Raw genomic sequence first — 27,703 nt, forward strand, 5'->3', positions numbered from 1 at the left:
GCAGCAATCAATATTCCAAGCGCGGCCGTGGGTGACGTAACCCGTTGCCCAAAGGTACCGAGAAGGGGGTCACCACATGCACGTAAACAGTGAACCTGAGGGGGTGACCCACCATCTAATCCTTGGCCTACTCCGCACTTGCCAGGCCTGCGTCGAAAAGTGGAGCCTCGGCCCTCCGAGATCCCTGCGCCCTCATTTGCATGCAAGAGACCTGCCACCCTGTGATCCTGTGCGTCGCCACGACGACCACGTCGCTTCGTTCCGTCCAGTGTCCAAGCTCAAAAAGTTCCGAGGCAACCCAGCTTCCGCAAGGGTACAGAGACAAGGTCGTCGACTTCCGCAGCCTCGGTGTCCCTGCGGAGAACGGAGCATCAGGCTGGTGCTCGGCGCGGTTCCCATCCCCTTGCAACCGTGGGTATAAAACTGCATGGTATAGTATATATATAGTACTGCAAAAAGCTTCTACGATTAATATTTCCACCGCCTCATTACCCCTCCCCCTAAAAAGGGACAAAAAAAAGGATACGTCTCCCCACGGAACTGCAACCAACCACTTCTCATTGTCCCCAAATCTCAAAATAGATCATTCCAACCATCAAGCCACACCAGGGTATCAGTTCAAAACAGCTCACAGCTCAGCTCTAGTAGTAAACCTTTTCCTCATGAATAGGAGGCAATTCTTCCCTATTCGTCAAATCCTCGGACCAAACAACATTGTTCTTCTCGTCCAGGTAAGCGCCCTTGTCGCTGATGGGAATGACACTGCTCGTGAGTGCAATCTCGTGCCTCGAGACACCAAGGGGATCCCGGGGAACCCAGAGTTGAGGAGGCTGGCTGTTCACGCTTGGTGGGAAGTAGGCATTGCGCTCGTTGTCCTCGCCTGCCTGGTCCAGCTGCGCAAAGTTGATGTTTTTCTCCTGGGGCACCATGTGCCGCAGAGTGGCGTAGTCCGCAAACACCCAGGGCTTGAAGAAGCGACTAAACATGTTGCCCTTCTTCTGAACTCCGTAATCGTTTCCTGGCAGAACCTTCTTCGCCGACGACACGCCCGTGGCACCGGTAGTTCCATCAGCTTCAGTGCTCGTCTCCCTGTTGACTTCTTCAGTGTCCAAATCGGTCCCACGAGCCTGGAGATTGGCCTCCTCGGTTTCGAGTGTGCGGGGAAGGCCATACAGAAGAGGGTTGAGACTCCGTGTCATGGTGATGTGGAACAGAATCGTGAAGACCAAGAAAATGGCCATGAGAACGGCAGGACCTGGTGACTTGACCACAGCGAACATGCCAATCATCACAATCTCGCCCAAGTAGATGCCGGTAAAGAGTTGCTTGAGAGCTCGCGGGTAGATCAGCCCCTGAGTGTCGACGGCGGTGTCGGAAACGAAGAGCAGATTGTAACGATAGGCCAGATAGAACATGAAGAGGGCCAAGGTCGACCAAAACAGAATGAGAGGCGCGATGACAGAGAAGACGATACCTAGACAAGTTCTTATCAGCAAGAGCTCCCAGGATTGGCGACTGCCAGGCAACAAATAAACTTACTGATGACTACAATGTTGGTATAGACTGGCAGGAGACTTCCCCAGAGGATGGCGCTCAGAGTAGTCCATTTGGTGTACTTCGCGCGAGGAGTGCCGGCAAGGAACTTGTACAACAACCTGAAGATGAAAAGGCCGACAACCTGGGTCACAACCCCAACAGCAATGGTAAGACCTTGGACGATAAAGTAAGAAATATAAAAGTTGGATGTAGTCGGCAGAGCGCCTCCCAAAATGGAAAAGACTGAGCTAGGATCACCAGCAATCTGCACAATTGCAGTAGATGCGGCGTCGGTGACAGACCGAATAAGGAAGACTTGGAGAACCTGGAAGCAGAAGTACGCGTTCTGGGTGAACAGCTCGGCTTCGGTGTTGGTCTTGGCTCCCGCCAGACGGGACAGCGCACGCATGATTACGGGAACCAACGACATGAGAATAGAGATGGCGACCGCCGGCAACAGGCCCGAAATGACTCCGAGGATTTTCTAAGTCCCAGAATTAGATGTGAATTTTTGTCCAAGTTAGACCTTGATGCAAAAGTTGACGCCACAGCAGGCCAGCTTACCTCGGGGATGTCGTTCAGCCAGCTCAGGCCAGGAAGTTTGGTGAGAGTGGAAACTTGGGAGACGATGCCGACGATACCGACAGGGATCGCCCAGAAGATAATGAGGGCCGCAACAATGGCGTATACAGCATAGCGGCGAATAATGAGTTGCCACCACGGAATGGACAGGTTCTTCCAAATGACGTCGACGGGCTTAACACCAATCGCCTTGGGGCTCATGTGAAGAGCTTGGTGGTGTGTGACGACCTGGAAAGCCGCTTGGGCGTCGGCTTGAGTGTGAAACTCGACGAAAAGTGATCCGATCTTTTTGAAGTTTCCTTCCTGCTTCCATCCAAGCTGAGCTCTGTGGACCTCCGGAATGCTCTTGGCGAGCTCGGAGCGGCACCATTCAATCGTGTCGACCTTCTTGCCGATAAGGCCCAATGGGCCAAGGCGATGCGAGGGTCGCTTCTTTTCGGGCACCCATCTGGAGATGACGTCGGCAGTCTCCGCGTCGTGCTCCGTCTCGTTGTTGTTTCCACCCTTCTTCAATGCCTTGGTTCGAGCAACGTTGACAGCCTTGATCAGCTTGACCTCGGCGCCCTCCAGCTTCATGGCAACCTTGTCGCGTTCTTCAACCTTTTCGTCCAGTTCTTTTGTGTTTCCGGCAATCCAGACGTTTTTGACCGCATTGTTGAACATTTGGCGAATCTTGGCCTCGTTGAGATATTCTTCAGGCACACAGGTGAACAAAACGGTACGAGCCGAGATGCGGTTAGCATAGTGGGGAGTCAGAAGGTAGGCCTGGCGCAAGTTGATGTAGAAGATGCACTCGCGCGTAATCATGTACATGAGAAAGCCGTACACAGCCCACGCAACGAAAACGTGAGCGAAGAAGTAGTTTGGTGACGCGTCTACGTTGACGTTACTGTAGGACAAAATCTCTAGCTGCGACCTGCCTCCCTTACCCGTGGCGTTGACGGGGAAAAGAATGGGCCAAGTGATGCACAGGCTGACGAGGCAGATGATGGCGCAGATTTTGAGGTAGCGGATGAAAAGATAGGCATCGAGAGTTTGGTGGGTAAGCGCGTAGGCATCTGGGATCTTCCAAAATGCGCCGATCCAATTGAACCACCCATGGGGCATTTCCGGACTCCGTTCACTGCATCAGGCTTATCAGCATGTTTGCCGCTCGACACTCGAAGCAAAAAGTTGAGCCGAGACGAGTCGTGTGGTGCGATATGCCATGGGTCGTCAACATGGACGGGCGTGTACTCACGATTTGCCACCTAGATAGGTACGCGGCGCGTAGTATCTGCGTTGGGATCTTCTGAATATCAAGAAGAAGACCAAATAAATGGCCGAAATGATCAGTACAGGGACCAAAGTATCGATCATGCCTGGAGAGCAAATGGGTCAGTTGATTCGACTCGACTCCCTCTCCGAAGGTACTCGGGGGCAGGACTCACCCCAAACAGACTGAGGCTTGTTGGTCGAGTCGGTCTGGCCATTGCCATTTTGCTCGCCAGAGGGCACATTCTTGTTGATCCAGCTAATGAAATTGCCCATGTTGAAGTTGGGGCAGCCGCCAGCTGCTCGTGGGCGCTTTCAGATACCGGTGAATAGTATACTGGTCGACCGCCTGGCCTCGACGAGATGTGGTGTACGATGATGAAGACAGGCCGTCACAGTTGCGGAGGATAACCGAGTTCAGCTCGTTGGCGGGCGACGAGGTGATGAAGAAAGCTGCAACGGCTGTTTCGGCGAGGAGAAGATGGAAGAAGAAAGAGACGAAGAGGAGAACAGGAATGCAGATTCGCTGGCAGGGGCAGACACGCAAACACGTCCTGTCCACTTCGATGTCTGGGATAAACAGCTGCAAGCTCACTAGTGCCAGTCGGAGGATGGAGCGAAAACCCAAATCAGGTCTGCGGTCGACTCATGATGTCGTCTCCTCCCCCCCCCGTGCCGTACGGTGCAAGTTTTTCAGCCGTCCGGCGCGTGGCTACCGCGGGCAGTAGCTACTTGCTAAGCCAAGTGCCTGGCCAAGGAAGCACCTGGCAGCTGGCTGCCTACCAGTCCTCTTTGCAATTGATGCCTTGCCCAAGTGCCCTTCATCCTCCGTCCTCCATCCTCCATCATGCTGTACTCCGTACCTCATTTCTGATAGTACCTAGCTCCCGCCCGCGACGCACCACGACGACGGCAAGCAAGCCCGCTCCGTGCGACGGGCCCGACGAGGCGCATGGCGTGGCCGATCTTCCTACGAGCTAGGCCCACGGGCTGGCCCACGAGCAAGCAACATTGAACTCTCGTAATCTCGACCGCGACACGCATGGACCGAGGCTAAGCCAAAGAAGAGCAAGCTCCTCCAGATGTATACACATTGTACAGTCGTGCGGGCCTCCAATGTTCCAAACAGGTCCAGGATTTTGGTGAGCGCATCGATCCATCTGGTCTGGTCTGGCTCCAACACTGCAAAGTCGAGCACAGGTTGAAAGGCGAAAAGCTGCCGCCAACGGAGCAGCCAGCCAGACAGCGAGCGGCATGGACGAGTACGAGGCACGGAGCCAGTTGCTGCTCCGATGGACTTTTCTTCACTGCTTTTGCACTCTAGTACGAAGCGCTTAGGACACAGCCCGAGCCAACTACTAGTCTGCTTTGTTCATGACGCTTGCAAATCGGTCCTCCGAAGAAGAACAGTACCACCTCGCTAGTTTCAGTTTCAGAGGAAGTTTGGTTTGTCTCTTCCTACCACGGAATACTCCGTACTCAAGCTGCAATTTCACTTGCTGGGGCATACTGGACAGACACTGCACCGGCGCGCTGGTCGACCGCCAACTCGGCCGGCTTCAATCTGCACCCCCTGGTCCAGTACCACGGCGGATGCGTCACATCCCTGTCCAGCTGGGCACAGTGCAATCTCGAACAGGAAGTCGGCCGACCGGGGGCCGTTGTACAGACGCGCCTGTGCCCCGGTCCATGTGCCGGCAGTTTTCTTCAGCAACGTCTTGTACTCCGTGCTGGCGCCCAATCCACGCCGCTCAAGCAAACGGGCTCGCCAAGCTTTGGCTCTGCGCAGGGATGAGAAGCACCATTCATTGCCTACAGGACTCCGTAGCCAGTCAGTCTAGCTATGTGTGGACAAATTCAGGTGTGTCCTCCACATCCATCATTTTATCCATGCTAGTACTAGGGGATGCCATGATGGTTTTAGGCTCGTCTTTCGGTTCGCCGTCCGAAAACACCAAGGCAATATTATCGGCACGGAGCACAAGCATCGCGTCGTGATGTCACCCTCGTCCCCCGCTCCTGCGACTAGCTGTCATTGGCTGCACCCACCTCGGGTAGGTGAGGTAGTACGTACTGTGTGTCGTCGAAAAAGGAAAGAAAGAAGGAAAGAAAAGAGTACTCCGTATTGTTCAGTCGGCCCTGGATCCGTGACACGTAATAAGCCGCATCCAACCATGGCCTTCAGAGGAGGATGACGGCGTGAGGAAGAACAAGATGGTCGCGTCGGAAATAATCGAAGCCATGGAACAGGCGGAGCTCGCTGTCAGACGGTGCCCAGAGCGCATTATTGCAGAGGCAATCAAGTGCCCGTCTCCACCAAGGAAGCGTGGTTGCCAACGAAGCTGCAGTTCAATCCTATCCTGTCACGACCTACCGATCGTTAACAATCCAGGCCATTTGGCAGCAAGATGGGATATCAGGCAATTTCCCGGGAATTGACTAGGAGGCGCCAGAGTTTGAACCACCACGACGGCGTATGACGGGATTGGCTGCAGGAACGGCTGGGACAGTGCATCACCGCAACTCTCGATATGAAGACCCATAGACGGCGCAAACTCAAAAACAGCACGACAGAGTAGTTGCTGGCTTAGTTACCGAGCGGCAAAGGCGTTGATATCATCACGAGGTTAGAGGTCAGAAACGACGTCACAAACGACGTCACAAACGGTGTCAATTCCAGCGCTCGCTGCCAAGCCTTGACACGAGCGTCAAATGATTTCAGCGCAGCCAGCGGCGTCCAGCTGCAGAGCTTGCAGCAATGTCACGCCGGGCCAGCACAGCTGAGAATCGCCCCATCGTCAAGGACAGGGCGTGGTTGTGTGGATTCCACGAGTTGGTGGAGGGCAAATTGTCCTTGTCCCAAAGCCTTCCTTGACGCCAGCCTCCGCACAGTGACGCCACACGAGTCACGGCACTAATATTGATGGTTGTAATAGCATATGGAGTACTGCTGCGAGAATTTTTTTACAAGATAGAAAAAGTTTTAAAAAAAAAATCGACAAACTGGCTCTAGCTAACAGGACGATTGGGCAGACGCGACTTTGTCGTCATGTGACGATTCACATGCATCCCCCGATGGGCCGGGAGTTCTCTCTTCTTCCGCCGAAACGTGAACGATGATGACGACATTTGACGGCGAGCGACCTTCGGAAATCTTGAGCCTGGCATGGGCAAGCTACAGTTGATTCGAGAAGGTGCCCAAGTATCTTCCATATGATGTACCCACCAATAAATGGTTGCTAAAGGATTGAATGAAGCGCGATGCTTTCCGCAACCCGTGCAAATGATGGCATCTAGTCGCGACCTTGCGTCACGTTGCAGGGGAGTACAGGGTAGGCAGGCGGCAAAGATGTCACCTCGCCAAGAGCATACGCCCCATTAGACGCAAAGACACGTCTTTCCCATTGCTTACTCGTCTTCATCGACTCCGTTACAGCCATACAGCCATTGTACGAACCAACTATGCAGACCGATGGCGACCATGGCGATGCCACATCTCACGACGACAATAGGCTCGATGTCCCGGCGGTGGTGCGCGCCATGGATGCAAGATTTTCGAGCCTCCCTTCTTCCCGGATGACTCGCACTCGCCGATACCAGACGCTCAGCTCGCGAGACGAGGCCGAGGAGCGGTCGCTCGCCCACGCTCACCTCCGCAACTGCAACCTCTGCCCGCGCCTCCGCGGTGTGAATCGATACGAGAAGACTGGGCTGTGCCTCATCGGGGACAAGGCCAAGGCGAAGGCGAATGTCACAGCGCCCCATTTTGGAGAAGGTGGCATCTCTGTCCCCGAAAACGCCATGCACCTCGTCTCCCCACACAAGACCAGTTGAGCCAGAACCACTTATCGACCAACTTACTAGTCGTACACATGCCACGCTGCCCTGTCTGGCTTTTTTTTTTATTCAATCGACTCCCAACGTTTGCGCCCGCCGCCGCCCCCCTTCTATTCAGAGCCCTGCATCCAGGGCCACAATGGCAGTGGCGCGGTATTTATGAGCGGCTGCAATCTGCGGCGCGTCTTTTGCCAGGACTTTGACATTTCCCACAGGCGAAATGGCAACGGTACGTCAAGTTGCAAGAGGTTGGAAACGTGCACAACATCAACATTGTCACGCCGGAACACGTTGTCCCGCAGGTGGCGTTGAGCGTCCTCCACGCAAAGCAAATGGGGCTGAGAGTCCCGATTGTATACAAGACCTCTAGCTTCGAACCCACTCGCGTCGTTGGAGCCGATGGATGGGCTGCTCGACATTCATCTGGCCGACTTCAAGGCATGGGAGGCCAGCTCGTCCAGGCGGCTGCTCAAGGCAGATGACTCCGCCACGACGGCAAAGGAAAGCATCAAGGCCATGCACATGCGAGCCCACGTCGGTGACCTGCGCTTCGCCGGAGATGGCATTGCCAACAAGGGCCTGCTGATACGGCGCCTGGTCGTGCCCGGGAAAGAGCGTGAGGGCGTCGAGACAATGAAGTGGTTGGCATCCCAAGTTTCCAAGGATCGTTTCATCAACGTCACGGAGCAGTACCGCCCTGAGGCTCACGTGGGGAAGAAGAGGCGCAAGTCGAGCAACTGCGGCGACGGAGAGGTGCGATGCGGCGACCTGGACCGTGCCGTGACGGGCGGAGAGAGGTCTCTGTGGTCCAACAAGCCGCAAATGAGTCTGGACTTTGGAGATTCGACGAACCGCCCAAGCACGACGGGTTCGCCATCTAGTTAGTGGCCGCTAGCACACCAATAAGAATTGAGCAGGGACTACAATCTTCCCCCCCGTCAGATAGCATCACGGTAACATGAATGGGGCCGTGTTTCATTGCGAGCGAGTCCCACGTAACATGTGGACTGCCGCGAGGAGTCAACCTCCTTTGTGCCACCGCCACATTGCCAGCCCCAAGCGTGGCATGCCGTGAACAATGCAATGCTGTTGAAAGGCTCCAATGCTCCCTGCCACGTAGGTCAGAGACTCGGATGAAGCAGTGGCGCCGACAACATGGACTCTCGGATCTGATAAAGGCCCGAGTCAACCACCCGTTCCTAGTAGTTGGGTCCTTGACCGTGCCTTGGGTTGCGTGCACATGGGATGTGAACAAGGCTACGTGACGTCGGATGCTGCTACATCGGGATTGTCTGACAGGAAGATCTGTGGCTCGGCCCGAGACTTACGAGGAAGCAACTTGGATGTATGCTGACCAAGTTCAACATTGACGCGTCCGACCTTTTCGGCTTTACTCATCTCGGCTCACTCACAACATTGGGCGTACAACAGGGAGCCAGATGGAATCGAGACCATCCCAACATGTTGACCTTCCCACCGCGGCGCCATCTCTCAGCAGCGATAGGCAGGAGGATGAGACCTCAGCACCATCGACAAGTTCCTCGCCAGAGTGCCAGAGCAGCACCTCGCAGTCGGCGCCGTCGAATTCCACCCACGACCAGAGTACACGTCCCCACCACTCGCGCAATATCAACAGAAGAGAAAGCTGCCAATCCCTCGTCCGCAAATCCTTCTCCTGGTCCAAGTCCATATTTCATCCTCGGTCGTACGAAGAGATTTATGCCGAGCAGGCCTATCTGAGCATCACTCTCCAGGCACACACGGCCCACTTTTGCGACCTGATCCAGAGATATTCGCTGACGGAAGTCGAGTCGTTTCAAGGAGAGTCGCGGAAGTGTAAGCGCCGGGCCAGGAGGGAACTCGGCCTTTTGCGTGGTCAGCTGGTCCAAGCAGCCGGACAGGAGCAGGCTATTTTTGCCAGATTGGGGGAATTATTCCTCGAGGCGAGAAGCCGAGAGACGTGGAACGTGGCACACAACCAGCGTCGACAAAGCCTTCCGATTCTCGAGCGCCACACTCACTCTCAGGATAACCAGGACACGCGATTCCCATCACTGTCGATACTCAACGGTGCGTCTCCGGTGTTCGTTCCTCAGAAGGAGCTATTCAGCCCCCGAGAACGAGAATATGACAAGGACGCCATGAGCACCACCGACACAAGCGACAATGAAGAAGGAAAACAGGGCGTGCAAGGTTCCGGAAACAGCCTGTGCGAGCTGAAGATGGACCCGGTGCTCGAGCCCGACGACGCGGAACCCGACGAGCAGAGACCGGCGTTGCGCAGAATGTCAGGAGACGACTGCGCTTCAACACTCAAGAGGGACAGGAGACTCAGCTTGCCCACTAAACTGGAATCGACGTGAGAAGCCTGAAGGAACGAACAGACAGAAGTCGAACGCAATATCAAAAGGTTAAATCGAAGGAGATAATGGCATAGCTTTCACGGCGTCGCCGGCGCCATCACGTAGCAGCCTCTGTAGCCGTTTGGCGCGGACCAATACGGCGACATACCCCCCTGCGGAAAACATGTCCTCCGGCATCAGACGCCGTATGACGCCTTTACTGCATCCAGTTCATGTGACGTAGATTGCCAACTCGTTACGCAAACTCGCCGAATTTGCCGTCGTCAAACCCCAAATCTCTCAACGACTGCCTCTTCCTCTTGACGTCCTGGGCGCTCGGCGGCGGCGGCAAAGAAAACCCTCCTCCCGGTTGCTGAGAGCCGTCCAGGGCGGAGGCGGTGCTTGGCGGAGGCGGCAGCGCAAAGGACTGCAACGCGGCCGGATCCGAGGTGCCTGGCGACTCGTGTAGCCTCCTCCTCGTTGCCGACTTGCTCCCAAAATTGACGGTGATGGTCTGGCCCTCCTTCAGCCGGTAATCCTTCTCTTCCTGCCTCGCCTCGCTCTTCCTGGCGCCAGCGTCTTCCAGGCCCAGCCCCCTCCGCGCCGTTTGCAGAACAATGCACAGCTCGGACGCCTCCGACCTGTCTTCGAACCCGATGCCAATGACGGCCTTGCGCCCCTGAGGATCGCGGACTGTCAGCGCAAAATAACGGGCGCTGTCAACGACGGGCTCTACGACAGAGCCGTGGGTATAGGGCGCGGCGGCGAACACTTCTCCGGTGGAGGGGTCCTCGAGCACCAAGTCAACCCTGAGCATGGACTGGCCCTGGCCGCCGTCGGTTGCGGGCGACTCAAAGGAGGTTTCGACGACGCGCAGGTTCGCTTTGAAGATGTCTCGCGAGGGATCAGCGGTCCATGAGGCTGCGGCGTGGCCGGCCATGGAGGCCAGCGGAGGGATCCGGTAGACATGGACGTTGCGGCAGGTGAAGAGGATGCGCTGGATGGCATCTTCGGGGAGCGGCTGGCGGGTGACGGGGTCGGTGAGGTCCATGTTGGAGGGCGCAGAATGTGGTCTGGTTCGGTCGTGTGTATGACTACTTGACGAGGCGACTTGTTGAGTGTAGATGCGTGCTCAAATGGCAAAGGTGTGGACGACGATGTCGGATAGTCGAGAGGGGTTAGGAAACGACGTGCTGCGTCAAGGCAGATGGATTTTGAAGAAGAAGGAGGGACTTGTAACGGTTGCTGACATGAAACTTGAGCGCGAGCCAGGAGGAACTGCGATTGTACGTGTTTGGCGGCTTTGTGAGCTCCAAGGGAACAAAAACTGTGGGCGGTCCTGCGAGAAGACTGAAGATGGAGTATTAAAGCTGATGGATGGACACCTTGGAGCTTGAAGCTCCTTGTCGGGCGCAGCCTGGGGCCTGGGGCCTGGGGCCCGTGGTCGGGCTGGACGCAGGCAACGTGATGCATAAAAATCCCATACAACTACATGTTTTATGCAATTTCTTAGTGCTGGTGTGCGCCGACGATCTAAAGTCAAAGTACCCAGGCTCAGGTACCCAGGCACGTACTTGAGTACAAGTACGGAGTAGTAAGTAAGTACTTGAGTACCCAGGCACTGCCAGCGCCAACCAGCGGTGCCATCACTGCCGTACCACAGCTCCGGCCCCTCCAACCTCCGAGGCAGGCACGACAAGGCCTTTCTTTTGCTGCCTCGACTCACCGTCATCGCGGGTCTAATAAATTTCAGTCCACACGCCGCCGCGCATCGCGTCGAGAACTCGACCTCGCAATCCAAACGACCATGACCTCCCCAGACTCGGCTGCCGGTACGTCTCATGACCCGAACCACAGCCACAGCCACAACGCGCCGAGCAGAAAAACCATTAACGCGAAATGCCAGCCGTCGAGCACGCAGCCTCGGCAGATCTTCCCACACGCAGACCATCCACATCGTCCAACTTCGAGTCCGTCACCGCCACCTCACCACCTCACCACCTCCCCCCGCAGCGCAGTGCACCCAATGCTGACCCCAACCAGCATCGTCTCGACATACCACAAGCTCCTCGCGTCCGATCCCGACCTCACGAAGCCCGTCGCCGCCATCGAGTCACTCATTGCGCTGCTCAACACCGTCCCCTCCACAACAGTGTACGAGACCCTCGACACAGTCAAAGCCCACTCCGACCGCCTCAAGGCCTCGGTCGAGAACCCCGTGCCTCTGACCGCCGGCACAGACCTCTTCCTGCAGTACCTCGTCTCCTCGCTTAAGCAGCAGGACGGCAGCTTCGACGCCCTGAGGCAACACCTCCTCCGCAACGGCCGCCTGTTCGCCCAGAGAGCAATCGACGCCCGCAACGGCGTCGCCGAAGCAGGCTGGCGCTTCGTCAAGGAGGGGAAATGCGTCCTGACGCACGGCGCCTCGAGGTCCGTCACGGGCCTGCTCGCCCGGGCCGCCAGGAGCCTCAACGGAAAGTTCAAGGTCGTCTACGTCAGGGACAAGACCCGCGTCGACGAGAGCGACGCCGTCGTCAGGGACCTGCGCCGGCTGGGGATCCCGGTGGCGGAGATCCCCGAGGCCGCCGTCGCCCACGTCATGGGCCTCCTGCGCCAGGTTCACATGGTCATTGTCGGCGCGGAAGCAGTGACTCAGAACGGCGGCATCATTTCCAGAATCGGCACCTACCAGATCGCGCAGCTGGCCTCCAGGGCCAGGATCCCCTTCCTCGTCGCCGCCGAGACGCACAAGTTTGTGCGCAAGTTCCCCCTCGACCAGCGCGACCTCGGCTTCGCGCAGCGCGTGCTTGATTTCACCACCGGCGCCGCGAGCAGCCTGCCCGACAACGCGGTCGACTACACGGTGAGTTGTATACGACGCCTTGGACGAGGCCGACGAGTGACGGTGCTGATACGCTGACCGCCAGCCCCCAAACTTGATTGCCAACCTCATCACCGAAAACGGCGTCCACCTTCCCAGCTACGTCTTCGAGCAGCTTCTCAGCATCTACGGTAGTCTTAATGGGTGAATCGAGCTCGAGGGGCCACTCGCAGCGTCACGTCTCCACGGACGGACGCATGGGCTGATGAATGGTTGTCTCGGTAGCCCGCGCTTCAAATGGCATGGAGAACGATGGGGTCTCGATGATGTTTTCGTCGCATAGGATAGAAGGTGGCATACCACACAAAATGGTGCGGCGTGGCCACGCCCGTTTTTACTGTAAAAACGGCTGATACCATAAATCGTAGTCTTAGGACGCGCTTATCAATTTCATGCTCAGCAGCAACCCACGCACGTCATTTTTAGACACGAAAAATAAGTTAATCAAGCAAGCATGAATGACAAGTCTTTAACGGGCCGGTAAATGAGTGTATCCTCGTCGGGAAATAAGAGCTCCCCTTAGCAAGGGCTGTCTGTGCCACAATTTGTAAGTCCCATGACATGTCCAATTTGGTGCCCTGATAAAAAAAAAGATCATAGCGTCGTCCATATCCAAACGTATTTGCTCTTCTTCTCTGTCGTGTGCCTCACAAATTCAATCACGTCATATTCGCTTACTCGACGTGTCGCACCACCCGCGCCCCAACCCAGGCATAAGGATAGTTCCTCTGATACCAGTTCACAAAGCTCTTGCGGCCCGCGATCCTGGGGTGGGTGGCCCATGAACCGCCCAGCACAATGTTGTGCTTGTCATCGAAAAAGTCCGCCGTGTAAAGCGGGTACAGCGCCATCGGCTCGAAGCCCTCGTGTCTTCGCAGCGGAGACGAAGTCCATTCCCAGACGCCCCCCATGCCGGACTGCCCAGCCAAGGTGTTGCCTTGGGAAGTCACAGGCACCGGGTGCCAGTGTTTGAAGCCGACGTTTGTGCCGGCCAGGTCGACAAATAGCGAGGTGCTATTGTCGACCGCGGAGGGGCATGACGATGGTGGTGTTTCTTCCACACCGTCGTTGGAGAGATGTCTGTTTGGTTCCCGAAAAAAACAAAAGATTCCCCCCTCAGTGTTAGAAAATAATTCACTGTAATGGGTCATTCACCGTCAACGGTTGTGCTTACCCGTTCACTGCGGGAACCTTTCTGGAAAGTCGCCCGCCCATCAGCAACTCCCGCTGACTCTCGACAAAGGCGTAAATGCTGCGTGCTTCCTCGAATGTCGGGATCCGGCCGCCCATCCAGGACGCACAGCCGGCAAGTTCGTCGTAGGACGCGACGACGGGCCAGTCGAGTGCGTACTTGAGCGGCACGGGGCCGTACACGGTGCGGACGGACTTGTCGCGCAGGAAGGACTCTGGTAGGGTCGTGGGGATGAATTTGTAGCCATTTGTCCCGTTTGTCCCGTTTTTTCCATTCGTGCCGTTAGATTTATGGGCGGTGCCGTTGGTAAGGCTGTTGGAGGACCAGGCCGCGGGGAGTTTGGATGTGTTTGTCGTGTACAAGTATTGCGCGTACTTGATTCATATTGCGTTAGAGACTTCACGTCATGACGGTTGAGGTGAGTCAACGTACTTCTTCGTTTGTGATGGGTCTGCCTCGGGCTTGAAAAGCGCGAACTTGGACCTTTCGCTCTGGTTTCTCGTTGTCCCTGGTATGTTTCAACATTGGAAGAAACAAAGAGGCGGCTCTAGATAACGAAAAAATCACTCACCATCCGAAATGAACATTCTCTGTGCCGCTTTCGGGATCATTCATGCCTAGGGTCACACTCTGGGCGGGCACGTCGAACCACTCGTTCCCTACCCTCGCCTCATGGGCCTTTCTGGCCATTCTCTTAAAATCGGGCGTTCCCGTATGAGGCGGCGGCAGTGTCCTGTCGCTCTGCAGCATCATGTAGAGCAGTGTCTCGATGTGCATGAGCTCGTGCTCGAATCCGACCCAAATGGCTCGTGCCACGGGGCGAGGGAGCTTCTCAACCCCTTCCTCGTACAACTTGCTTAGACGAGCACGCACTCTCCCTTGGTAGTCTGTGATCTCCTCTACTGGCGGCCATTCCTCCGGAATCTCTGAGTGAGCATGACAATGCTCAGGGTTGTCCACATCCGGGTCTATTCCACGCTCGAAAATGGTAGCGTAATATGCCGGATCTGTAGGGGGGAGTTGCGTCGTCTTTGTGAGCTGTATGTCGAGAAATGCAGGGATATGACCCAAGTAGAAAATGCATGCGTTGCGCAGCTTGATGGGCTTCTCGGTGAGTTCCTGCTTGGGCAGCATTTGCTTCGTGACAATATCCCACGTCGACCAGACGGCTTGCCAGTCCTTCAGGGTGGGAAGCGTCTGGGCAGCGTAGAGCGAGGGGGTTTTACTGAAAGGAATCTGGGCCTTTTGAAGCATATGAAGGCCTTGGGGATGGTTAGTCGCGGGTGGTTCTGCGGCATCATGGGTGGGTGATGGTTGGACGAGGTGGATGAGGCTGGGTACCGTATTCATCTCCGCGGGTCCACGTTCCGATTTCACGGAGACCAGCGTATTTCCACAGGTTTTCAGCACCAATTTTGGAGTACTTGAGACTCTGCTCAATCTGAACACGTTCGTGGGGCTTGATTACTGATCCAAGGATGTTGACATCCTGGAGAGGAGACAGGAAGGCCTGGTGGCGGCCGCCCTCCTCATCGTAGACGTATTCTCCGACGACCTTCCAGTCTGGCAGGTGAAACACTTCTTTACCGTATATGCGGTTGGCATTTATGAGTCCATTGAGGATGAATCTTTGTTAAAAACTCAGTCAGCGCGGCGCGATATTTCAAGGACCAAGTTTGGCTTACTCATGAGTTACGCCTTTGGTGTCTGGAGATGAATGGTCAGTAGCCAAACGAAGCTGATGACACGATATATTTCTTACCATTATAAGCGTGGCTAGACCAGTTAGATTGTTATCTCTTTACCATTACTTGCTTCTTGATCAGCACTCACTAAATCTTGTCAGGGTTCCCGCAAGAGTCCAGGCCAACGACCATGCTGTCTTGGGGCTTCAAGATATCCGCATACGACTGCAAAAACTCAGCAGCTTCATCTCTGTGAAAATTTCCTGTCCAAGGAACGTAAGCCTTGAACCGCAAGAAATTTAACCGCTAAAACAGGTTCTCTGGAACCAAGAAAAATTACGACGCACACTAAAACGAGAAATGACTTACCAATGCTGGATCCCAGATGCAGGATGCACTTTGGCCTGTCCACTATAGAAGGCTGCTTCAACCAGACTGTGCCATCGTCATATGTCCCCAGTAAGCCGTGGCAGCGAACGTACTTGAAGTCAGGAACGTGTGATAGCGTACGCCCCAGCTCCTTCTTGGAGAGGTCCAGAGCGTAGTAGTCGATGGATTTGCGGGCATCTTCGAACGCCTGCAGGAGGAGACAGACCTTGCGGAGATTGCTGTATTGCATTAGTATCCCCATCCGTCCGCAAAACCTGCCCAGACGCTCAAATCGAGGAGCCAGAATCACAAAAGGAGGGGGGCAGGCAACATCTTCGAAGCGTGGACGTACCCGCTCCCCAACTCAATCACCATGGCTCCATCGGGAATCTTGGCCGCAAGCTCGACCGAATGCGTCTTCAGCAGCTCGATCTCGTAGTTTGTCAAGTAGTACTCGTCCAGATACGTGATCTGGCGGAAGATATAAGTTTGGGAGAAGCAGCTCGGGAGGAGAGGGGGCGGAAGAAGAGGGGGGATAGAGTCAAACAGATGATTCAGGATCTGTGTGACAAATGTACAAGAGTCTCGATGTGCTTTCAGGGCCTGGGAGCCATCACACGTACATCCTCAAATAACTGCAGCCCCCTCTCATCATACAACAACAGCGTCGGGAGTTTGCGGGCGCCTCCATCCTTGGGGTTGATCATGCGAGCAACTTCATCTTTGAGATTGAAATCGTCCCTGTTGCTACGGATGTCGATGATGTCAAGGTCGCTCTTGTTCTTTGAGGCAGGTTTGCTCGGCGGCCGCTTGATGGGGAATGACGCCGTGATGGTCGGGACGCACTGCATGACGGCGGGCATTTTGACGAAACGGCGGCGCGGTCAAGGGCAGCGAGTTGGGTGGGCAGAGACGAGCCAAGTCAAGACTCGAGTTTTGATTTCTTTCTCTACAGAACGGGGGGAAGGGGGAAAGGGGGAAAGGGAGGGGGACAGCGAAGGATTCAAATATGATGCCACCAGGAACACGATCAAGTGTAAAGCGTTGCAACGCTTGTCACGGTTTCTCAACTTGGGGCAACGCGGGCGGAAGGAGTCAGTCGAGTCGACCCTGCTCAACCAGTCGGTGTACCGGACGGTGTACAAGACGCGACATGGAAAGCTACAGCCGCCCATGTACTTGCATCACACCAACTGGCCATGGCGCCCAAATACGTACTGCTTAAGTGGGTAAGGAAGCACAGGTACAATTTGCCCGGAGCTTCCAGAGCCAATGAGACAAATCGGACGGTCTTTAGCTTCCATGGGGCGGTACATCAAGACCTTGGTCGACCTTGTACCTGCGCAAGTACCCAGCTACTTTGTACGGACCTCGACCTCGAGTCAGGTGGAGGATGCGAGATGCGACTTGACATGATGCGTGCGAGATGCGAGATGCTCACACGTCGATGCTCTGCCAGCCCAGCCAGCTTCACCCAGGGACGCGGAACCTCAACCGATGCGTCTTCTTCTGCGCCGCCCCCGAGGTTCCGGCCGGCCCCAATCTTGAACATTGAGCCTTTCCTTGCCGGGGCCTGCATCTGAACGCAAACGACGCAGCCATATGCAAGTCACGGTTGCAGAGGCTTGCGCGTCGAAGCCCTGTACTCCAGACTGCAGACGGCCGGTCGACATTGTTCCATTTGATACGTCATCGTGTTGGGTCCGGCGGGACAAGGCTCACCACGAGCTTCAGAAGCGGGAAGCAAAACACCACGTCAAGCAGAAGTCACGACTCAGTCAGACCCGTCATGGAGCTTCTGATCAACAGCTCCAGCCGCCAGGCTGGCAGGTCTGTCGAACCATTGGCTTGAACCGGCCCAGATTCATGCATGAGATGAGACGAGCGCAGACCCGGACTATACGCATTCTAATCCCAATCCAACGGCCCCAAGCCCCACTGGCGGAATCGTTCGGAAGGGCGTTGATATTCGGTCGTCGGTCCTGCGTGAATTCGAATCCCGCATGTCTCATGTCTTGCAGGACAATTGCCGGCCCCCAGCCACGACACGACGGGGGTTCGTGATTCCAGAAAGCATGTCATCGTTACGGAGTACGTGGTACGAGACTGGTGCTCCGTACGCAGGGAGGGTCAGACATCAAGACTCTCACTTCTCACTGATGGAGGTGTGGGTTGGCCGAGTTCCATGACGACGGGTCGCCTTGGTCAGCAACACGGAATTCGTATTCGTCAACCAAGTCCCAGCACCGAGTATACACGTGGGCCGTGGATAAGCGCCCAACGTCGGATCATCTCCCGTTGTGAAATTTTTGTGCCGCGACTCTCTGCATCCACGGCGGGATCCGCGAGATAACCGCCTCGGGGTCATGTCGTCGTGCGGACAACGCATCGCATTATCGCCAACACCAACCTGTAGCTGTATCCAGCAGCTTGCCTGCAGTGCGACTCTAAGCTTCGCCACCGCGTTGCGTATGTGCAGCCAAGAAGCTTGCCCGCTTTCGTGATGCGGTGCCACCGCCATCACATGTTGCGGCTAATCCCGCCGTGGGAATGAATGCGCTCCTTGTTGGAGTTGTCTTGTCCATCTTTGGCCTGAACATCCATCGTCGCCGAGGTTTTGACGTTTCTTTTTCCTTTTCCCTTCCTCCCGAAGAAAAACACATCGTGTTGTTCCTTGCGCTGCCCTGTATGCCACGTATTGTGCCGTTGATCTCGATCCCGATCTCGACACGCGTAGCACTGACTGTCACACTGTCCGGATGCAGATGCCGTCGAGTGCTCTCCATCACGGAACTGTCTGCGAGAGCCATGCCTGTTCTTGGCCCGTCCGATAAACCCTCGGAAGCACCACCCGCCAATCTCTTCCTTGTCCGTGCTCGATGCATGGCTGAGCAACCGATCCCTTCACCCGTTGCTCCGGTATGCGGTGTCGAGCTTGTAGTGCTGGTCTTCAACTGTCTTCCCTTGCATCAACTGAGGGCCGTAGTCTATTTTGAACATGCCCTACATAAGCCCTGGTGCCCGACGCCTGAATGTAATCTCGGGATGTAAGGCACAGGGAACTTGGTTCTAGCCAAGAGGTAGAATCACACCTTGGAACAGTTTCCGTGAGGCTGCTTGGATCAATGTCCACGTAGACGATACCGGCGGTTTGGCAGTCATCGCCTAGAACACCTCATCGCGGGCTCTTTAGGTAAAACTTGCAGTCGATTCCGAGTCCTTCAACGTACTGCGATCCCACCTCTCGACTCAATCACTCTCAGAGTCGGCACCGACCAAAAAGCTTGAAGCTGAGTTGAGGGCCTCGTGTGTCGCTCGTTGCAAAGAGCGTACACGGCGTGATGCAACGCCACACAGCCGAGTCCTCGTAGCAGATGTGTCTAATATATGCGCCTCGGCAACTAGTTGCAATGATGATGTTCCTTCGCATTGTGATTAAAGTTCACGGCGGATGCGGAGGGTTCCTTGGAGTGGAGTTTCTGACTGCGTCGAGATGGTTTCTTCAATGCAGCGATTTCTCGATTTGATGAGGAAATCACGTCATTTCTGGACAGCATATATGCACGCATGGAATATGGCCATAGGGGTGAGCATTCTTGCCACAATTTTTGCACATGAATTTACAAATGAACTCCCCGAGGTGCACTTTTTCTCTTCAACTTGATGTCTCTACTGTTTGCGGTTCAAACAAAAGTCTTTAACACCGAGCGTGTCCACCTCTACAGCTCTACTGAGGAGAGGACAGGATAAAGGAAGCTGCTGACTGGGACAGTGTGTACATGGACCTCAAGTACGAGCAGCTGGTCTGGGATTTCCGCGGCCTTTGTCTTGCAGTTGAGGAATCGCCGTGGTTGAAAGAAGCTCTGGACCTAAATCTGTCCCCAAGAATTCGTCGCCATGACGAGCGTGTAGATCCTCGTATGGAGGTCATCGCCACCAACTGGTTAGAAGCTGACGAGGGCAAATCGACTTATGGCGCTTGACGGCTGCTCATCCCTTTAACTTGATACATAAAGGTCAAAGGGAATATGATGGATACAGAGAAGTGCTTGCACTCGGGAGCGTTTTGCGACGCATCAGGAGCAGAGTACTCAGAATTTACAGAGGAGAACTGAAATGCTCGTGTGGCCGGGTTTCTTCGAAGAATGAATAACCAAGGTGGCAACATCTTTCTTCAGGGTAAATTGCGTGGAACCTATCGTTGGTCTCCAAAGATCTTTCCCCACGACGGCTTGCTGGTAGATGCCTCATTTGAAGACGAGATTCCCGGGCGAGGGCCTAGGGGGACGGGCGTATCGGACAGATGAAAAGGACTGCCAATGCTTGTTCTCAAAGCTGCAGTGAATACAAGTTGGTTGTCTTCTGGTCGAGCAAGGGTTCGAAGGACATTCCCGATACATTGGAGCATCAACGAGCTCTGGATATCGCTCGCGAACATGTCGTATTATGTGCACTTTCGGCTATTCCGTCTCATGCTCGTCAAAACGAAAATTGCTAAAAAAACACCTAGTTGGGCAAATGTCTTAGCGCCGGCTGCACGGGATACCGTCGATATATGGTACTGCAGGTACTATTAGCTAAGGCGTGGGAGAATAAGTCTGTACGACGCACGCAAATAACGAAACTTCGGCAGTCGGACAAATAACATGGCGATGGCGATGGCGATGGCGACGGCAAATACAGCAAGTTAATTCGAGGAGGGTTATGGAATATGTTGGCTATTGTTGCGTCGTACGAGGTAACTGTTGGCAAGAGTCGAGGAACGGAGTGATGTAGAAAAGAATTGAAGTTGATTTTGTGAGTTGAAGAGCACAGCAAAATAAAAAGAAGTAGGGTTGAGATGAAGAAACCAGGTCTTCAAATCCCGACAAGGGAGCATTGTAACTACCATGACCGAGGGCTTCGCGTGTGATGACGTAAGCCAAAGTGAACAGAGGCGGGCCTGAGGAAACTAAACCTAAAACTGCCTGGAGCAGTTGGGCGATCGGGCTTCTTTTTCCCCCATTGAACAAAAAGCCTCGGTTCCCACCAAGGAAGCACAGCATATAGAGCCATCTGCAGCGAGCGACAACAGGTCTTATCAAATGCATGGCATTGGCTGGAATGTCGCCCCATGACTTCACAACGAATCGATTCTGTCCATGGCCAAAGGCAACCTCTCTCTCCCAGATGATGTCGTGCGCCAACACCGCGTATCGAACCCGGGCCAACCATAGGAGAGTGGTATATCAAAACAAGACACGAGGGCAGCGGGTGATGGGATGAACGAGGCCGATAAGCAGGCACGAAAACGAGGCGGCAGCTGGAATCTGCGGAGGTCTGCGGATGCCAAATTACCTGGCAAGGCGGAAAACTGATTCATGGGATCGGCTCAGGACTCGACAAGATCCGGTAGGCCAACCCTTTGGGGGAAGAGGACTAAATGGTCACGTCGTCCTGTTGGTGAAACACGGGTGACGGCCATGTAGACGGTGCAGAAGAAGAGCCAGTCGGCAAACGAGGCAGGCGGCTCCATGTTGGGCAAGGAACGGTTGTCCTTGCTGGGGGTGGTCATCGATGCGATACATTATTGGCACACTTCCAGATGGCATCTAATATGTCTTTGTTGGGTATCAGGCCCTGAAGAGGCTCGGCCATCTCCGCCTTGCTGTTTGGTAAGCCATTACGGAGGTCACGTTCAAATGTGCCCTCTCACCACCCAACATCTTTTGTTTTTCAGTGTTGCACTGCACAGCGGCCCGGCTGGGCGACCTGAGAGAAAGTTCAGGAGATCGAGGTCGGCAGCGATGGAATTATCGCGTGTATTGCGGGGGGGCTACGATCTGAACGCGGATAATTCCGACGGAGCACGTTTCTTGCGTCTTGTTTCGGTGTCTCGCCCAAGTGTGGCATCTGTGCCATCGTGACTCCAATGTGAGGCTTTTCCTTGCCCAACTTGTATATAAAGGTCTCTTCCAACATGGGGCTAATGACTCACGCTTGGCTCTTCAAATCCAGGTCATTGTTTCTGCACTAGCACAGAGCCATCGAAGATTTTTGGTGCCAACATCGCCGGTCTCAACGAACCACTTGAATCACTATTAGCAGCTGCCTAGGTACACGAGACCACGTGTCTCGGTCAGAGATGAAGACAACTCTCCGCAAATGCTAAAATGGTCACTCTTACTCCGGAAGCAATCGTTGGCGTTGTGGGCTTGGTGGCTGCCCTGCCGCCGACTGTTCTTGTAGTCATGCGCTGGCTTCCGCAGCATGTGAACGAGAACCATGATGGTGTGTATAATAAGCCCGGTTGCTAAACAGGCATCTTATCTGACTGGTGTTTACGAAAAGAAGAAGCAGCAACAGCAACAGCGCCAGCAGCAGCAGCAACAGCAACAGCAACAGCAGTAGTAATGGCAGCACAGCCTCGACAGCAACAGTTTTGGTTCGCTGGCGAAGGCCCGGGGCGTACTAGCACTCGCGAGGCTATGCAATTCCTTAGATACGAGCGAAGCCAAGTCTCGTGGAAGGAGGCAACACTATTGAATCTTATGACGGCCGGCCCAGAGCAAGCCATGGAAGTTGGTTGACCTGGTACAGCGGACGGCAGATCACAGGTCAACTGATTATACCATCAATGAGAGCATCGGCATGACAAGCTTTCAGTTGATGGGCGCAGGCAAGTATAGAAGCCCGTCTATTGCCTTTCTCCTCTCCAGGTGCTACAAATATTGACCGTTCTCATGCCGACTCAGGGATGCACGCAGTCCGCGGCTCATTGTAAGCGGGATGACAATGACAGCCGTCAGGCATGTTTGAGCAGTGTTCCAGAAATAAACTGCCTTCCTCCACATTGCAGCTCGATTCATGCACGACCGTACACGTGCGCTGGTCTGAGCTTGAAGAATGTGTGTGGACCATGTGGCGAACAAAGCTCAAACCAATGACGACATGACACAATGACCGTCCAAGCACAAAGTACGTAGCTGCCGAGTGCTCGCTCACAGCGCCAGCGGTCCCTGTCGGTCTGCAGCTCCGGCGCTTGCTGGTCCAACCGTTGCCGGCTTTAGAAGATTGCAACTGTACGGAGTAATTGGTGCTTACTGGGCAGGGCCTTGCATTTCATCATTCGTCTTTGATTTTCCTTTTTGTCAGTTATACCGTTCTTTCTTCTCTTCTTTTTTGTTTCTCGCTCTGCCAAAGGGCCAAAGGGCAGCAGGCCTCGTCTTTTGAATGTCGAGTTTCGAGAAGCGTTTATGAACAAGGGAGGCCGCCCGCCCGCCAGACTTGGTTGGGAACCCCGCCCTGGATCGACAGTTGCTGAACATCGTCACCATCCAAACCTTGATTTTTGATCTACACGCCCCCTTTGAAGCTAGCGCTCTTCCTTTGCATACTGTTGCCCGCAATGGCCTCGGGTAACAATGTAAGTTGACCACGGCCACCTTGTACTACCTTTCTTTCCTCCCTCCTCCAACACCAACATCAACACCAACACCTGCTGACCATACATCCCATCCACAATGCAGGACCCGAAGCTCCTCTACGCTGTCGATGGCATCAAAGCCTATCATATTGCCAACGGCACCGAGCATCCCCTAACCCCAAGCGGTCCCCAGACGCTGTCGCTGCTCATGGTTCCGACCGCTTCGGGTTTTGCAGACCCTTCTGGCATCGGCTCTGGCGAGGAGGACTTTTACCTCCATCTGCATCTGCCTCCCGAGCTGGACTTGCCCATGCCCGCCACCACTCAGATATACCACCAGCCTCCGACGAGCTATCTGATTCCTCGCTGGGACCTGAGCCCCGACACCGGCGCTTTTACGCGCATTGAATTTCCGGCCGTCGGTAGCCGTCCCGGCATTCAGGAAGATGTAGATACATTTGAGACGATTCTTGCGCAGTGCACCGCATTCTTAGAGCGTGCGCCTCCACCCAAGTCAAACAGGTCCGAGACGGCCCCTGTTTCTGGAGCTTCGGCAAAGGCGATGGAGGCACGTGGCGAGGAACCGCCCCCGTATAACCCGGCTGACTACACCCAAGGCGAAGGCTATGTTCCTGGGAGTCTGAGTTCAAGTGGCAAAGGCGGCCGAATCGTCTTGGTGGATGAGGAGGACGGCAGCGTCATCGGCGAATTGAGCGAAGGGTTTCAAGTCGTGGAAGATTCCGGCATCAAGCCTGGATCCAAAGGTATGAATCCATCATGTTCTTTCGTCTCATCGTCTTTGATCTTCACCTTTTGTTTTCTTCCAAATGGCAGCTTTTCCATCGACAAAACACACTAACTTGTGTCTTTCTTACCGACCCCGTCGAATTCGCGTTGCCCGCAGACGGGTCCCAAGCCATCAATATCCAGCCAGCCCCGGCATACGGAGAGCAAATCCATCCTGCATATAAAAAGTCTACAATCTTCAACATGGGAATGAGGGCATCTCGTCTTCTCATCACGACATCAGACTACGTCTCCCACGCCCTCCAGGGCCAGGCCGACAATTTTACCAAGAACACACGGCCTGTGGCCAAACCAGTCACCTTCACACCCACCACACACGCACATATCCGAAAGATCAACCAGTTTTCGAACAAAGCCGCCGGTTTGTCCGCTGCGACTGTTGGCTCCATTGCCAAAGTAGCACAGAATTTTGGAGCCAACCTTTCCCGTCGCAAGGACGGAAAGGCCCGGGGATACGATGGAGACGGCAACGTCGTCGAGACATATAAACCTGGCGTTTTGAACAAGAGCTTGATGGCCTTCAATACTGTAGTAGATGGCATGGAACAGGCCGGCCGTAGTCTACTCACAAACACATCTTCAAGTGTCAGCCAGGTTGTTGAGCATAGATGGGGGCCGGAGGCTGGTCAAGTGTCGCGAAACCTAGGCGGTGGCTTCAAGAATGTGGGATTGGTGTACATCGACGTAACGGGTGTGTCTCGTCGTGCCATTTTGAAGAGTGTAGCAAAGGGCATGGTTGTCGGAAACGTCAAGGGAGGCGGCCAAGTTATTGTTGGTGGGGACGAGAAGAGCAAGACGGGACCTTCCACGGGGGGGCGTGGGGGCGGGGATGGAGAGAAGAATCAATACGGCGAGTCTTCGAGTGTGTCTGGCGATTATCAAAGCAGTGGCAAGAAACCTGCTTCGTAAGTTGGGCTACCGGGATTCCAAATGCCCCACGATGGCGGGAAATTGTGGTCGACTTGTACATATCTTTTCAATAGTGACTTGCGTAGAGGTTATCAATCTTGACAGAAAATATCAGAACCAAAGTGTTGCTTTTCCAATTCGACCCGAGGTTTTATTACTTTCGTCAGCATGATTCAACTGTGATGTGTGTAGAGGGAAAAGTGGATCACGTGTCGACGTGACAATCCTCGCGTCGCGACAAGATTCAAGGCTTCAGCCCCACGTCACCTGTCGAATCACCAGCCAACATTTGGACTACTCAACGATTCCACGCTTGAGCCCCCATGCTAGGGGACTGAGCAATCGTATTCCTTCGCTATCACCGTGGGTTTTTTTTTGTCATACATGGCAGGGAAACACGTATCGCCAGCGGCAAAGTCACCGTCATAACCGGAAAGCAGCCCCGACGCCTCGTCGCTCAACCCATGTGTCGCTACGAGCCGCTCGGAGTTTTCATCCTTACTTTTTACGATTTGTCAGACGCGATCAAACGCAAACGGGAGAAAAAACTGTACGAAGAGTTTACTGTCAGACTTTGACCCAAGTTAATGCTTTCCACCAGTGCAGCATGCTCCACGAAATCCTCCTCTCCCTCTCTGGTCACCCATCTCCTCTTCTTCATGCACCTTCATCGCCCGAAGCAGACGCCCTAGCAGGCATAACACCCCCCGAACGACAGCTTCTGTCGTTTGCCAGACATATCAGTGACCTGAATATCAATCTAATCGCCTACTCCACCGAACTATCCACGACGCATTCTTCAACGATATGTCGAGCTGTCGCCACGGCCATAAGTTCCGTCCATCTGGCTGCGTTTCAGCGAAAGGTCCTGCAAGTCGAGGAGAGCATACTAAGGAATGACGCCGACTTTGTGGGGGCATATAACATCGTTCCATTGACCGCTGTCATGGGCGAATTCCAGCAGTGGACGAGACGCTTAGAGTGGCTATGGGACACGGTACAGTTTATCATGGCCAAGAACAAGGATGGGAGCTCGTGCAGGGGGTCAACATTGATTGACCGGTTGCGAGACGAATTGCAGAGTGGGTATCAAGACATTGCCGACTCAGCAGAGAGCTTGGTGAAGGTCGCGGAGACGGCGTGGTTGAAGCAGGCGGCCGCGTGGGTGCTGTACGGGAGGTTGCCTAGTTTTGGGAGCGATGACTTCTTCGTGCAAAAGTTGCATGGTCCTCCAGAGGCACGATACTTCCCATTCGCACGCCTCGGTTTCGCAATCGCCGGAACTAACTGACTGCAGGACTATGTTTGTGTTGAGAACTGCCTCCCATCATTTGTCACAGGAGCAACAGCGGCATCCATGATATTCATTGGCAAATCACTCAACCACGTTCGCGCCATGAACGACACAGGCGCCTCCCCGGGCGGAGTTGCACACGTGTCCGCAAAGCTCCAAGAATTATCAACCTTGACACTTCCGCTAGAAAACTCGGAGTTTTCCAAAGCAATCAGAGCCATTCGCATATCCCTGTCGCAAAACACCTTGCAAAAGATGCTTCCGCTCGCCAAAGTTTCAGAAATGTTCCAGCTTCTTCGAGACTTCTTCCTCCTTGGCCGAGGTGAATTCGCCATGGCCCTCACACACGAAGCAGACGAAAAGAGCAGAAACCGCTGGCGGAGAGCAGGCAACCTCGCACACGACAAAGTCGATGGCCTGAAAAACATCACCGTCAAGGATGGTGAAGTTGCTGCGGTTCTGAACAGGACGTGGGCTGTGCTCGTCTCCATGCAGGGCCAGCACGCCGAGGAGGATGACCAGCTTGAACTCGCACGAAGCTTAATACAACTCCATATCATCACCAAGTCTAACCCCCCTGCTGCTCTTGTCACCGGAAGAGGCTTGGACGTTCAAGCAGCAAATGTGCTCGCCACCTCTCCTTTTCGCAACATGCTCTTCTCCGTCCCGGCCATGCTCAGCCTCGATCTGCCCTCACCTCTAGACATGGTCATCTCCCCGTCCGACCTCCAGCTTTACTCCTCCGTAAACGCATACCTCCTCTCCCTACGCCGCGCGCACGTGCGCCTCACAGAGCTCTGGAAAATCACCTCGCTTCGCCGTCACTTCCCCTCCCCTCGCGGGGCGTCTGACCACGCCGTCACGCTCCGAGAGCGCTGGTCCGACCGCGCCTGGCTGCTCCGAGGCACGTGGACCACGGCGAGCGCGGCCATCTTCTTCCTCGCCGAGACGGAAGCCTACTTCCAGACGGAAATCGTCAAAACCCTCTGGCAAAACTTTCACGCCTGGCTTGCCCCGTCGCAGCCGCCGCGCTCCGGCCTGGCTACCCCCGTGGACCACCACCACCAATCCCAGCCTCCGAGCCAGCAGCCTCACGATCCGCAAACCCTCTCCGACGCGCATACGTTCTACCTCCGCACCCTCGCCCACCGCCTCCTTCTCACTCAACAACCTTTCACGGACCACTTGTACGCCCTCCTTCAACACATCGACCACCTCGTCACACACGTCCACCGTCTACACTCAATATTCACCTCCCTTGACCTCGAGCACGATGCCGGCGTAGTAGATGCCTTTGTCGACCTTGAGCGTGAGCAATCACAAGTGTTCACTTCACTACACACCATACAACTAAAAGTGAGACAGAGCATAGACAAGGTGGTTTCAGCGTTGAGAAACTTGGAAAACGATGCTGCATTCTTGGCGGAATGGGACGGGCAGGGACTAGTGGATGATGAAAATGACGAGAGGGCGTATATGCCGTGCCGTGTGGGAGGGGTTGATAGGTTGTTGATGAAGTTGGATTTCGGCAGCTGGTTGGGCGGCGCGGCGTGCGAGGAATAAGGTCGGTATGCAGGTAGGTAGGTAGGTAGACTTGACGTAGTCGGAGA

The 27,703-nt window shown here is 54.8% G+C and overlaps 8 protein-coding genes across 8 annotated transcripts; 5 read left to right on the top strand and 3 right to left on the bottom strand.

Moving 5' to 3' along the window:
- Positions 1 to 641: 641 nt before the first annotated feature.
- MAM_02638 (uncharacterized protein) lies at positions 642 to 3,648 on the bottom strand (the record flags this gene model as incomplete). Its single annotated transcript, XM_040821437.1, has 5 exons — positions 642 to 1,474; positions 1,540 to 2,020; positions 2,101 to 3,241; positions 3,359 to 3,479; positions 3,549 to 3,648. The coding sequence occupies 5 exons, from the start codon at positions 3,646 to 3,648 to the stop codon at positions 642 to 644; spliced, it is 2,676 nt and encodes an 891-aa protein (XP_040680851.1).
- A 3,186-nt stretch (positions 3,649 to 6,834) lies between these two features.
- On the top strand, positions 6,835 to 7,206 carry MAM_02639 (pyruvate formate lyase activating enzyme; the record flags this gene model as incomplete). Its single annotated transcript, XM_040821438.1, has 1 exon — positions 6,835 to 7,206. One exon carries the CDS (start codon positions 6,835 to 6,837, stop codon positions 7,204 to 7,206), a length of 372 nt encoding a protein of 123 aa, XP_040680852.1.
- Positions 7,207 to 7,608: 402 nt separating this feature from the next.
- On the top strand, positions 7,609 to 8,094 carry MAM_02640 (pyruvate formate lyase activating enzyme; the record flags this gene model as incomplete). The annotated part of the gene is made up of 1 exon (XM_040821439.1): positions 7,609 to 8,094. The coding sequence occupies one exon, from the start codon at positions 7,609 to 7,611 to the stop codon at positions 8,092 to 8,094; it is 486 nt and encodes a 161-aa protein (XP_040680853.1).
- Positions 8,095 to 8,648: 554 nt separating this feature from the next.
- MAM_02641 (uncharacterized protein) lies at positions 8,649 to 9,572 on the top strand (the record flags this gene model as incomplete). The annotated part of the gene is made up of 1 exon (XM_040821440.1): positions 8,649 to 9,572. The coding sequence occupies one exon, from the start codon at positions 8,649 to 8,651 to the stop codon at positions 9,570 to 9,572; it is 924 nt and encodes a 307-aa protein (XP_040680854.1).
- A 235-nt stretch (positions 9,573 to 9,807) lies between these two features.
- On the bottom strand, positions 9,808 to 10,602 carry MAM_02642 (adaptin ear-binding coat-associated protein 2; the record flags this gene model as incomplete). Its single annotated transcript, XM_040821441.1, has 1 exon — positions 9,808 to 10,602. One exon carries the CDS (start codon positions 10,600 to 10,602, stop codon positions 9,808 to 9,810), a length of 795 nt encoding a protein of 264 aa, XP_040680855.1.
- A 756-nt stretch (positions 10,603 to 11,358) lies between these two features.
- Positions 11,359 to 12,580, top strand: MAM_02643 (translation initiation factor eIF-2B subunit alpha; the record flags this gene model as incomplete). Its single annotated transcript, XM_040821442.1, has 2 exons — positions 11,359 to 12,414; positions 12,479 to 12,580. The coding sequence occupies 2 exons, from the start codon at positions 11,359 to 11,361 to the stop codon at positions 12,578 to 12,580; spliced, it is 1,158 nt and encodes a 385-aa protein (XP_040680856.1).
- Positions 12,581 to 13,106: 526 nt separating this feature from the next.
- MAM_02644 (DUF323 domain protein) lies at positions 13,107 to 16,541 on the bottom strand (the record flags this gene model as incomplete). Its single annotated transcript, XM_040821443.1, has 11 exons — positions 13,107 to 13,512; positions 13,607 to 13,998; positions 14,057 to 14,132; positions 14,196 to 14,886; positions 14,966 to 15,252; positions 15,310 to 15,331; positions 15,387 to 15,400; positions 15,458 to 15,572; positions 15,679 to 15,917; positions 16,031 to 16,239; positions 16,302 to 16,541. 11 exons carry the CDS (start codon positions 16,539 to 16,541, stop codon positions 13,107 to 13,109), a joined length of 2,691 nt encoding a protein of 896 aa, XP_040680857.1.
- A 6,524-nt stretch (positions 16,542 to 23,065) lies between these two features.
- MAM_02645 (Spc97/Spc98 family protein) lies at positions 23,066 to 27,656 on the top strand (the record flags this gene model as incomplete). Its single annotated transcript, XM_040821444.1, has 5 exons — positions 23,066 to 23,083; positions 23,187 to 23,847; positions 23,988 to 24,795; positions 25,406 to 26,009; positions 26,097 to 27,656. The coding sequence occupies 5 exons, from the start codon at positions 23,066 to 23,068 to the stop codon at positions 27,654 to 27,656; spliced, it is 3,651 nt and encodes a 1,216-aa protein (XP_040680858.1).
- Between the last annotated feature and the right edge of the window lie 47 nt (positions 27,657 to 27,703).

This window comes from Metarhizium album (assembly GCF_000804445.1).
Source record: "Metarhizium album ARSEF 1941 chromosome Unknown scaffold_4, whole genome shotgun sequence".
NCBI lineage: Eukaryota > Fungi > Ascomycota > Sordariomycetes > Hypocreales > Clavicipitaceae > Metarhizium > Metarhizium album.